At 46.6% G+C, this 12784-nt stretch overlaps 1 protein-coding gene and 1 non-coding gene across 8 annotated transcripts in view; both read right to left on the reverse strand.

Moving 5' to 3' along the window:
* The window catches only part of CHD4 (chromodomain helicase DNA binding protein 4), a 37238-nt gene that overhangs the window by 7356 nt on the left and 17098 nt on the right, over positions 1-12784 (reverse strand). For 5 of the 7 annotated variants that reach the window (XM_032254587.1, XM_032254581.1, XM_032254585.1 and 2 more), the window contains 15 exons: positions 10831-10955; positions 10241-10478; positions 9915-10090; positions 5263-5443; positions 5092-5178; positions 4914-5002; positions 4677-4810; positions 3587-3731; positions 3093-3258; positions 2738-2835; positions 2496-2625; positions 1536-1607; positions 1100-1237; positions 713-821; positions 469-601 (listed from right to left, as the gene is read on the reverse strand). In XM_032254587.1, coding sequence (XP_032110478.1) covers positions 469-601; positions 713-821; positions 1100-1237; positions 1536-1607; positions 2496-2625; positions 2738-2835; positions 3093-3258; positions 3587-3731; positions 4677-4810; positions 4914-5002; positions 5092-5178; positions 5263-5443; positions 9915-10090; positions 10241-10478; positions 10831-10955 — 2021 coding nt within the window. Of the gene's footprint in view, positions 1-468; positions 602-712; positions 822-1099; positions 1238-1535; positions 1608-2495; positions 2626-2737; positions 2836-3092; positions 3259-3586; positions 3732-4676; positions 4811-4913; positions 5003-5091; positions 5444-9914; positions 10091-10240; positions 10479-10830; positions 10956-12784 lie in introns of all 7 variants that reach the window. The other 2 variants (XM_032254584.1, XM_032254580.1) reach the window with 2 other exon arrangements.
* Positions 2920-3056, reverse strand: LOC116534355. Its single transcript, XR_004261679.1, has one exon.

Below are 12784 nucleotides of genomic sequence, written 5' to 3' on the forward strand. Positions count from 1 at the left end.
AGCGAGGTCAAGAGATCGAGACCATCCTGGTCAACATGGTGAAACCCCGTCTCTACCAAAAATACAAAAAATTAGCTGGGCATGGTGGTGCGTGCCTGTAATCCCAGCTACTCAGGAGGCTGAGACAGGAGAATTGCCTGAACCCAGGAGGCGGAGGGTGCGGTGAGCCGAGATCATGCCATTGCACTCCAGCCTGGGTAACAAGAGCGAAACTCCGTCTCAAAAAAAAAAAAAAAGAACCAGCAGCCCACCAACTGAGAGCTCTACCTCCTCAGAGATGCAATTCAGTCCCATCTCTGTATCTTTCCTGAATACTCCAATCTGCAGTGTTACCCAAACAAACCCTCTGTACTACTGTGTCACTTACTGGGCACATAGTCATCTACAGCTCATGTACAGTTAACTTGCAAGTCTGATGCACTTTCAAGTTTGTCACTTAAGCGTTATATTCCTCCCCAACCCGCTCACCTTGAACCTTCGAGCTAGAAATTTATTCTTGATCTCTAAGAAATTGCCACGGTTCATTTCACCCTTGAAAGGCTCATTGAGGATGGCATATCGTGGGTCATTCTGGATGTCTTGCCACCGGGCATAGCCATGGCTATTGGAAAAGTGCTCAGGAAAAACAAAACAAGGAAAATAAGAACCTCAACCTATGAGACCTTCAGAACCCTTCACCAAAAGCCTCAGGCCAGATTCAGGCAAAGGATACTTTATGATACCAGCTAGCAGCCAGTAGTCGTGCCGTCGATGCCAGATCTCATAAGTCTTCTTGGTAACTGTGGCTGCCCGTTCTTCATTCTGCCAAAGGGAGTGCAACTCTGAAGAGGAATTTATGAAAGGTTGGAGAACGGGGAAAAAAAGCAAACATCTGTGAGAATTGAAAAATCTACTTATTCTTGTCCCCCACCCTCCCCTACTGCTGGATCCATCTTCATATAATCTGCTTCTGGCTTTCTACACAGAACCCAGGGGAGTACACCATCAGTTTAGCATTCCTTCATCTAACAGAGGTAAAGTCCCTGTGCCATGGTTTCTAACAAGAACCCCAATTTCACATCAGATCCTTCTAACCCTGGTGGGCCCTTCAGTTCCATACCAGTAAAACCACCATCTGCAATGTTGAACATGAAACGCTGTTTAATATTTTTCTTCTGTTTCTCATCATTCAGATCCTTGGGGGTCTCTCCATTCTGAAGCATCACCTCTTTCTTCTCTTCTTCTTCTTTCTTCTCTTCTACAAAATACAGAGAATAAAAATATCAGTTCCAGACAAAAGCCCAGCACCATTGCCCTTACCCAGAACACTGTGTGCTCCAAGAATCATCCACCTCCACCCCTTCTCCACCTGGGTGTGTCTCAGACCCGGAAAATAGTGCCATCGGCCCACTGACAACTAAATGTGGAGACATGTGCAGTCTTTTATCTTGGGATAAAACGGCTAGATGGGTATGGCTTGGGAGGCAGGGCAGATACAGTCCTTGCTTCTGGTTTTAGAGTTCTTCTAAACCACAACAACTTCTCCAAACACCCACCTTTGTCTTCTACTACAATAGGGGTCAGATCTATTGCTGACTTCTCCTCCACCTTCTCTACATCAGCAACACCTAGGGGAAGAGATGTTATTGAGAATAAACCTAAAAGAAGAACATTCTCCTCTGTTCCACATATCCGATTATCCAATCGGAGAGACCTACATCTAAATGTCTGCAATTAAAGTTATGTTAGCCAGACGCAATGGCTCACGCCTGTAATCCCAACACTTTGGGAAGCTGAGGTGGGCAGACACTTGAGGTCAGGAATTCAAGACCAGCCTGGCCAACATGGTGAAAGCCCTATTAAAAATACAAAAATTAGCCAGGTGCAGTGGCTCACGCCTGTAATCCCAGAACTCTGGGAGGCCAAGGTAGGTGGATCACCTGAGGTTAGGAGTTCAAAACCAGCCTGCCCAACATGGCGAACCCCCATCTCTATTAAAAAAATAGTAATAATACAAAAATTAGCCAGGCATCTGTAATCCCAGCTACTCAGAAGACTGAGGCAGGAGGAGAATTGCTTGAACCCAGAAGGCAGAGATTGCAGTGAGCCGAGATCATGCCACTACACTCCAGCCTAGGCGACAGAGCAAGACTCCATTTCAAAAAACAAAACAAAAATTACCTGGGCATGGTGATGGCACACCTGTAGTCCCAGCAACTCAGAAGCTGAGGCACAAGAATCGCTTGAACCCAGGAGGCAGGAGTTGCAGTGGGCAGAGATTGTGCCTCTGCACTCCAGCCTGGGTGACAGAGTGAGACTCCGTCTCATCAACAACAACAAAATAGAGTCATAAGAGATATCTTAAGATGGGGGAAAACCTGCCACCTAAAAATCAAGGGCGCAAGACTCTTCAGTATGTCACTTCCTCCTGACATCCCTACAGCCCCACTGAAAGTCCACGAGTGACCATGGTTCACACAGGGATCCGTAGTGCTTCAAAATGTGAATACCTTTACCTTTGGGCTCTGTCTCCATAGGTTCCTCTGTTCTCTCCTTCACTTCTGCCTTTTCCACTTTCTCCTCCCCTTCAGGGGGTTCAACAACAACCTTTTCATCCTCTGAGGCAGGGGCAGGGGGCTGTGTACACTTCAAAGGAAGAAAAAAAAAAAACAGATGAAGCAGACAGGCTAGCACCTAAAAGAAGACTGGACTTACGCATTTGTCTTTAGCATGGCAGTCAGTCACCCCCATCTCTTACCTCAATGGCAGTCTCAGGGGCTGCAGGTTTAACCTCCTTTTCTCCTTCTATGCTCTCTTCTTCTTTGAGGCTATTTTCCTCTATTTTTATCCCATCTTCTGCAGACCAATAAGAGACAATCAATTAGGAAGAAGGTCCTAGATCAGAGAGAAGGTCAATTTTCCCAGTTTGTCTCATCTTAAATTGTCCTCTCGTGCCTTTAAGAGCCAGCCCTATTCTTAGGACGGCCCTCCTAAACTGAGAGGGAAATTGCTGTGTGTCCTGCCAGACTACCCTGTTAGAACTGAGCACAGGGGAGCAGAAAAATAGGCCAGGACAAGAGAGGGACAGAAAATGATAGGACAGGCAGACTTACCAGCAGGTGGGGCAGGTGCAGGAGTGTTGGGCTGCGTGTCGCCCGGAGTGGACGGTGTAGGAGTCTTTGGGGAGGGTGACCCTGGCTGAGACATTTTCTTGTTTTCCTCTACTTCAGCCAGTTCAGGCATGCTCCAGCGCCCATTAACATGTTCAAACTCCTGAACCTGTAGCAATGGGACAAGAAGTTGAAGACTCAATTCCAGCTACAGGCTCCTTTCCTATTGGCCCTCCAGTCTCCACCTCCCAGGTTCAAGCAGTTCTCCTGCCTCAGCCTCCTGAGTAGCTGGGACTACAGGGGCCTGCCACCCCAGCAGCTAATTTTTGTATTTTTACTAGAGATGGGGTTACGCCATGTTGACCAGGCTGGTCTCAAACTCCTGACCTCAAGTGATCCACCCACCTCGGCTTCCCAAAGTGCTGGGATTACAGGCATGAGCCACCATGCCCAGCCCCCTTGAAACTTGTAACAATGGCAAGAGGTTCAGGGCTCACCTTCTTGCGAATCAAAGACATAACACCAATTCTAGTAAGGACATGCTGGCGAGACAGGCCTTCTCGGGGGACACCATCAGCAAAGGTCTCAGCCCCATCTGCCCCCGGCTCACATAAATGCCGCATAAAAAGAGAGACATATGCCCTGCAGATAAAGAAGTAGAAAAATGAGTAAAATAAGGATCATGTTATTTTATTTATTTATTTATTTTTTGAGACAGAGTCTCTCTGTCACCAGGATGGAGTGCAGTGGTGTGATCTTGGCTCATTGCAACCTCTGCCTCCTGGGTTCAAGCGATTATCCTGCCTCAGCCTCCCAAATAGCTGAAACTACAGGCATGTAGTTCTTTGTATTTTTATTAGAGACGGGGTTTCACCATGTTGGTCAGGATGGTATCAATATCTTGACCTCGTGATCTGCCCGCCTCAGCCTCCCAGAGTGCTGAGATTACAGGCGTGACCCACCGTGCCTGGTCCACACCAACTCTTAAATCAGATTCTTTTTTTTTTTTTTTTTGTGGGGACGGAGTTTCGCTCTTGTTACCCAGGCTGGAGTGCAATGGCACAATCTTGGCTCACTGCAACCTCCGCCTCCTGGGTTCAGGCAATTCTCCTGCCTCAGCCTCCTGAGTAGCTGGGATTACAGGCACGCGCCACCATGCCCAGCTAATTTTTTGTATTTTTAGTAGAGACGGGGTTTCACCGTGTTGACCAGGATGGTCTCGATCTCTTGACCTCGTGAGCCACCCGCCTCGGCCTCCCAAAGTGCTGGGATTACAGGCTTGAGCCACCGCGCCCGGCTAAATCAGATTCTTTTCCATCCCTTTGTGAAGCATTATCACAGTAATGACTATGGCTCCACCTTGAGGTAAAGACCACCACTGCACTGGAAGGCTGATCTCCAGACCCCGCACCAAGACCCAGATTCTCTTCTAGGGAAGCCAGGAACCTATTAGTAACAGCTTCACCTGCCAACTTCAACAGAGGAAACAGCCCACTTCCCTGAACAGCCAGGACTAGAACCATGGAATGACCAGATAGATAGCAGAAGCCCTTGCTCTGGATTAGTCCACTCCGGCCCTCAACTTACTTGAACTCTTTCTCTGATTTGCCTCGCAGATCTCTTACAAGCCACTGGGTAGTAAAAGCATCCTGAGGTGGCATACCATATCGCATAATTGCATTAAGAAAGGCTTTTCGCTGACGAGCATTAAAACCAAGTACCTAGGGGAAGAAGAAGTCCAGGTGAGAGGGGGCAGGTCACATTCCACCAAAGACCCAATATCTGGCACTCACTCACCCCTCCTTAGGATCGTATGACACTTACTTCAATATTCCCACCAACACGGGCCAACAGAGGAGGCAATGGCTTATCTTTATCATTCCGCAGGCCCTTACGACTGGGCCTACGGGGAGCTGCAAGAAGAAGAAGATGAATGAGTGACACTGGTAGGATATCAAACAAGGCAACATTTACAACAGCAACAAAAAAGCACAGCCCTCACCTTCTGAACGTTCATCAAAGTCTTCATCACCTTCCTCTGAGGCCACTGAGTAATCGGACTGGTTGTCGGACTGGTCGTCCTGCCAATCTGGAGGGAGAGAGGGCAGATGAGCGGGGCCCACTGCTCTAGTGGAACGGCCCATGGGTGGGGGGCGGGGCCGGCCACACACACCTCGGTCCTCCTGGGAGCCATCATTGTAGTTGACCTGTTTACGGATTCTTTTTCCTTTGCCCAGATTTCGGGCTAGATCTTCTTGCTGCTGCTCATAATGGTGCCGCAGCAATTTCTCCCAGTAGTCAGGATCCACACTTTCTTCCTGTTTAATGATTTCCCGTTCTACCTCCTCTTCCTCCTGGGACAGAGGGAGGGCCAGGACTCAGGAGTGCTGAAGTCAGCACCACCAGCTACCCCTGGTCCTCACAGTTCCCATTCTGCTAGCTCCTTTTCATGACTGGACTCTTAAATACTTGATGTGTCTGTTTGGACCTAAGAACTTAGAAGAAATTTAATTGAGAGTACATGGTTCCTCATAATTATGTATAGATTAGCAGTCAGCATAACTCAAGAAAAACATGGGATGGAGCTATTATCACAGGGAAGGATGAAGAGACAGTATGCTTTCTTCTAACCCCTTGCACTGATGCATATAAAAATGCAGGACAGCAAAAAGAAAAGAGGTCAGAGCCTTAGAAAGGCAGAATGGAGAAGCTTCTGAAATACTGTAAAGATGTCATAAGACAGAAAACAGGAGAGGAGGACTATAAGCCTTTCTGTTCTTCATAAACTTCGTAAAAGCTTACCAACTATCTGCAAATGAAAAGAATTACATATATCCGGGCCGGGCGCAGTGGCTCAAGCCTGTAATCCCAGCACTTTGGGAGGCGGAGGCGGGTGGATCACGAGGTTAAGAGATCGAGACCATCCTGGTCAATATGGTGAAACCCCGTCTCTATTAAAAATACAAAAAATTGCCGGGCGCGGTGGCTCAAGCCTGTAATCCCAGCACTGTGGGAGGCCGAGGCGGGTGGATCACGAGGTCAAGAGATCGAGACCATCCTGGCCAACATGGTGAAACCCCATCTCTATTAAAAATACAAAACATTAGCTGGGCATGGTGGTGCGTGCCTGTAATCCCAGCTACTCAGGAGGTTGAGGTAGGAGAATTGCCTGAACCCAGGAGGCGGAGGTTGTGGTGAGCCGAGATCGTGCCATTGCACTCCAGCCTGGGTAACATGAGTGAAACTCCGTCTCAAAAAAAAAAAAAAAAGAATTACATATATCCTCTTATGTCCCAAAATGTTGATGCTCCTCTAAAAGTGTATTTTTTATAGACACTTCAAGACCACTCACTGATTCCACATCCTTTATATTGGAATTAAACCACTGCTAATAGCATAATATTAGAAACAACCTAAATGCCCATTATTATGGAATTAATTAAATTACAGTTGGCCCTCTGTATCCATGGGTTCTGCACCTGTGGATTCAAGCAACCATAGATGGAAAATATTCAGAGAAAAAACAAAATTATGTCTGAACTAAACATTTTCTTGTCATTATTCCCTAACCAATATAGCATTTACATTGCATTTGCATTACTTTTGTGTTTAAAAGAAAAAAAAAAAAAGTACATATATGGGTACATATATGTGTGTATGAACGTATGCAGAATTTGCATACACGTAAAATATTTTTAGAAAAGATATAAAAGGAACTGAAAACACTAGCTGTCCCCAGGAAGGAAACTAAATTGTTAGAGGACAGGAGACAAAAGAGATACATGTGTGTATATGTATAAATATATATATTTATGTGTATTTATTTTTTTGAGAAAGAGTCTAGCTCTGTTGCCAAGGCTGGAATGCAGTGGCATCATTACAGTTCACTGCAACCTTAACCACCAGGTTCAAGCAATCCTGCCACCTCAGGCTCCTGAATAACTGGAACCACAAGCAGGCGCCACCACACCAGCAATGTTTTTACTATTTGAAGGGATGGAATTTTACCATGTTGCCCAAGTTGGTCTCCAGCTCCTGGGCGCAAGCGTTCCTCCTGCCTCAGTCTCCCAAAGTACTGGGATTATAGGCATGAGCCATCATGTCTGGCCCTTTTGTGTGTTTTGAACCATATAAATTGCTATCTACTGAAAAATAAAATTTAAAAATATTTTTTAAAAAGTCAACAGCACCTGTAGTCACTAATCAAAGAACAAAGTGTATACTCATGCAGTCACCAGCAAAAATGATCCACTTAGCATGTGCTCCCCGTCAATCACTTCTATTACATTCACTGCCACTGAAAGGAATATGAGCACTATCGAGAAGGGTTGTTTCTGATTGAACACTACTGCTTTTTGGACCTGTGTCAGACCATTCAGCCACACTTACACATAAACTAAGGTTGGGAGCAATACCTTCAAAAACAAAATCACAGGTTAAGTGTCAGGGAAACACAGCAAGGGGGATGGTTCTGAGTCGGAAGAATGAGAAAAGATGACAAAGACCACCAGAGCCAATGCCAATTCAAAGAACCGTGAGCTGAGTGGTTTACAGGGACCAAAGGAAAAAGGAAATTTTACTTTTCCATGTCATACTCCTCTATACCATTTGGGAGAGAAAAACATTAAAACGAACCACACATTCCTCACACAGTATTTTCTTTTTTACTATAAAACACCAAGAAAAGGAAGAGAGGATAATAAAAAGATATGCACCAATTCTAATCTTTAAAAGAACATAAGGAGGGCCAGGTACAGTGGCTCATGCCTGTAATCCCAGCACTTTGGGAGGCTGAGGCAGGTGGATCACCTGAGGTCAGTAGTTTGAGATCAGCCTGGCCAACATGGTGAAACCCTGTCCCTACTAAAAATATAAAAATTAGCCGGGTGTGGTGGCACATGCCTGTAACCCCACCTACTCAGGAGGCTGAGATGGGAGAATCACTTGAACCCAGGAGGCAGAAGTTGCAGTGAGCCAAGATCATGCCACTGCACTCCAGCCTGGGCAACAGAGCAAGACCCTGTCTCAAAAACAACAACAAAAAAAAAAAAAACACGAGGAGCCTGGGCATGGTGGCTCACACCTGTAATCCCAGCACTTTGGGAGGCCAAGGCGGGCAGATCACCTGAGGTCAGGCGTTCAAGACCAGCCTGGCCAACATGGTAAAACCCTGTCTCTACTAAAAATATAAAAATTAGCCAGGCGTGGCAGTGTGAGCCTGTAATCCCAGTTACTTGGGAGGCTGAGGCAGGAGAATTGCTTGAACCCAAGAGGAAGAGGTTGCAATGAGCCAAGATCATGCCACTGCACTCCAGCCTAGGCAACAACAGTAAGACTCTGTTTCAAAAAAAAAGAAAACCATAAGGAGGCCAGGCACAGTGGCTCACACCTGTAATCCCAGCAATTTGGGAGGCCAGAATATGCAGATTACTTGAGGTCAGGCGTTCTAAAGTACCCTGGCCAACATGGTGAAACCCCATTTCTACTAAAACTACAAAAAAATTCACCGAGCTTGGTGGTGCCTGTAATCTCAGCTACTTGGGAGGCTGAGACAGGAAAACCTCTTGAACCCAGGAGCTGGAGGTTACAATGAGCCAAGGTCACACCACTGCACTCCAGCCTGAGCAAAAGAGCAAGACTTTGTCTCAAAATAAATAAATAAATAAAAATAAACACGAGGAGGCCCGGTGCAGTGGCTCACACCTGTAATTCCAGTGCTTCGGGGGCCCAAGGGATGAGGATCACTTAAGCCAGGAGTTCAAGACCATCCTGGGCAACACAGCAAGACATCTCTAAAAACATTTACAAAATTAACCAGGTGTGGTAGCACACATCTACTAGGGTCACTCTTAAGAAGGGGTTTCACCATGTTGGTCAGGCTGGTCTTGAACTCCTGACCTCAGGTGATCTGCCCGCCTTGGCCTCCAAAGTGCTTGGATTACAGGCGTGAGCCACCACACCCGGCCTAGGGTCACTCTTGAGCCCAGGACTTTTAGATTGCAATGAGCTATGATTGTGCCACTACACTCTAGCCTGGGTGACAGAGCAAGACTCTGTCTCTTTTTTGTTGTTGTTTTTCCTTCAGACAGTCTGGCTCTGTTTCCCAGGCAGGAGTGCAGTGGCACAACCTCAGCGCACTGCAACCTCTGCCTCCTGGGTTCAAGAGATTCTCCCGCCTCAGCCTCCCGAGTAGCTGGGACTACAGCATGCGCCATCATGCCTGGCTAATTTTTGTATTTTTAGTAAAGATTAGGTTTTACCATGTTGGCCAGGATGGTCTCAAACTCCTGGCCTCAAGTGATTTGCCTGTTCCAGCCTCCCAAACTGCTGGGATTACAGACGTGAGCCACTATGCCTGGCTGAGACCCTATCTCTCAAATAAAATCCACAAAACCCAAGGAGATAGACTATCTAGCATCTTCTGCCTTTTCTCTAGAGAGATGAGGTAGCATTCAAAAATTTATTTGTAGGGTTTAATAAAACACGTAAGAGAAATTGACATTGTCTTTTTTTTTTTAATTTCTTTTTTTTTCTTTACTTATTCTCTTCTTTAGTTTCAGAAAATGACATTCTGGTAAAGAGCCAATATAACCATTGTGAGCATGATATTCAGCTGTAAGTCTACTAACAACAAAGGCAAAGATGAGAATCTGATTAGTCAAATGTGATCTTATCAGCTTTGTTTTCAAGGGAAGAGGTATATCAATTCATCAATGTACAAATTTGCCTACAGATATTTTCCTCTCGTCTCAAATACCACCTTGGTCTCAATTCCAATTTTTAGACCAATCACCAAGTACAGGATTGCCTTAGATTCATACTCACCCCCATTTCTTCTTCCCGTACCACATACTGGGCCACTTTGAATGAGCTCAAATATTCATTCATGCCTTGCAATTCCGTGTCTTCAGTCTCATCTTGGTTACGGTCCAGCAGCCGTTCAATGGCCTTATCATCATAGTGGATAACACTGCTATCTTCTCCCTCTTTGTTGTCTCCTCCTATAAAAAATCGAGGGCCCATACCCCCAAAGTCAGCTTAGCAGCTGCAGTGGAAAAAGCAAGTCCTACAAGACCCTGGTATCAAAGATTCTCCCTAATCTTTAGAGAGGCCAAGCCCCACACCGAAATGTAAGTTCCTGACTAGCTCACCTCCATCAGTGGCTTCATCCTTGAATAGCTCCTCAGTGCCAAATTTGAGGATGTCATCAAGCTCCTGTTTGGACATAGATCCAGTCTTGGAGCCCAGCCCAGGCCGCACCACTAGATGCGTCAGCATCATTTTCTTCTTTGCCACCTGCGTGATGCGCTCCTCCACTGACGCACGGGTCACAAAACGGTAGATCATTACCTTTTTATTTTGCCCAATCCGATGAGCTCTGCTAAAGGCCTGGAGTTGAGCAGGAATAAAGCCAGAAATTGTATTTTCCTGACGCCACTCTTATCCTGACTTCCACATAATATGCTAAATTCAGTACAAGGCAAGGTCTGCAGCTTGCCTTCATGGGAAACATCCTTTTGCACCCCTGCCCCCAGACACCACCCTCTATCATGTTACCCAAAATAGGACCATAGCTAACCAAACTCTCTGGCTTACAATAAGATAAACACCACAAAAAGAATCTGTTGTTTCTCACTTAAAAAGCTTATTCTAGACTTTGGCGCCCTCATAGAGGTCACTGTGCCTTTCTAGCATAACATGTTACTTATTGTATCTAAGGCTGCCTGCTGCCTCTGCTCACCTGAATGTCATTATGGGGGTTCCAGTCAGAGTCATAGATAATAACTGTGTCAGCAGTGGCCAGATTGATTCCAAGGCCCCCAGCTCGAGTGGAAAGCAAGAAGCAGAACTGCTGAGCACCCGGTGCTAATAAAGGAACCAAAAACACCATTAGAAGTGTCTCCTAAATTCCAAATCACAAATGTAGTTTAAAAAATTAAGCTGGGCACAGCGGCTCATGCCTGTAATCCCAGAACTTTGGGAAGCCAAGGTGGGTGGATCATTTGAGGTCAGGAGTTCAAGACCAGCCTGGCCAACATGGTGAAACCCCACCTTTACTAAAAATACAAAAATTAGCCAAGCATGGTCATGCACACCTGTAATCCCAGCTACTTGGGAGGCTGAGGCAGGAGACCCACTTGAACCCAAGAGGCAGAGTTTGCAGTGACCAGAGACTGCACCATTGCACTGCAGCCTGGGCAACAGAGAGAGACTCTAATTCAAAAACAAATTAGCTGGCCATGGTGGCACATGCCTGTAGTCCCAGCTACTCGGGAGGCTGAGGCAGGAGGATCACTTGAGCCTGAGAGTTTTAGAGAGCTGACTGTGCCACTGCACTCCAGCCTCAACAACAGAGCAAGACCCTATCTTTAAAAGAAAACACGTCAGAATAGGTCAGGTGCAGTGGCTCACACCTGTAACCCCAGCAGCACTCTGGGAGGCTGAGGTGGGCGGATCACCGGAGGTCAGGAGTTGGAGACTAAGCTGGCCAACAAGGTGAAACACTGTCTACCAAAAGTACAAAATTAGCCAGGCACGGTGGCTCAGGCCTGTAATTCCATCACTTTGGGAGCCCGAGGTGGGCAAATCACGAGGTCAGGAGATCGAGACCATCCTGGCCAACAGGGTGAAACCCCGTCTCTACTAAAAATACAAAAATTAGCTGGGTGTAGAGGCTTGTGCCTATAATCCCAGCTACTCCAGAGGCTGAGGTAGGAGAATCGTTTGAACCAGGGAGTCGGAGGTTGCAGTGAGCTGAGATGGTGCCACTGCACTCCAGTCTGGCAAGAGAGTGAGACTCAATTCCAAAAAAAAAAAAATTAGCTGGGCATGGCGGCAGGCGCCTGTAATCCCAGCTACTTGGGAGGGTGAGGCAGGAGAATTGCTTGAACCCAGGAGGCGGAGGTAAAAAATGAATGTCAGAATATAAAACCTCATTAGGCAAACACCACAGTAATGATCACTGTAAGCAGGAGTCCACGGATGGATACTGAAATCAGTGTGAAAGTTTAAGGAGAAACAGGACACTGAAACAGCCTCAACTATCTCCCTCAAGCTACTAGCCGGGCGAGTGGCTCAGGCCTATAATCCCAGCACTTTGGGAGGCTGAGGTGGGTGGATCACGTGAGGTTGGGAGTTTGAGACCAGCCTGACCAACATGGAGAAATCCTGCCTCTACTAAAAACACCAAATTAGCCAGACGTGGTGGTGCATGCCTGTAATCCTAGCTACTTGGGAGGCCTGAGACAGGAGAATCACTTGAATCTGGGAGGTGGAGGTTACGGCGAGCCCAGATTGTGCAATTGCACTCCAGCCTGAGCAACGACAGCGAAATTCTGTCTCAAAAACAACAACAAAAAAATCTCACTCAAGCTATTTATCAATCATAATGGGAACAAGAGAAACCTTATCCTGCAGAAACAGCAGATACCACCTTAACCAGTGACCAAGTCATTACCAGTAATCCTCCAGTATGATGCATTGAAAAGGACACATCAGGCCAGGTGCAGTGGCTCACACCTGTAATCCTATCGCTTTGGGAGGCCGAGGCGGGTGGATCACGAGGTCATGAGATGGAGACCATACTGGCCGACATGGTGAAACCCCGTCTCTACTAAAACTACAAAAAATTAGCTGGGCATGGTGGCCCGTGCCTGTAATCCCAGCGACTCAGGAGGCTGAGGCAGGAGAATTGC

This window comes from Sapajus apella, unplaced genomic scaffold (assembly GCF_009761245.1).
Source record: "Sapajus apella isolate SASKATOON/1434 unplaced genomic scaffold, GSC_monkey_1.0 scaffold86, whole genome shotgun sequence".
NCBI lineage: Eukaryota > Metazoa > Chordata > Mammalia > Primates > Cebidae > Sapajus > Sapajus apella.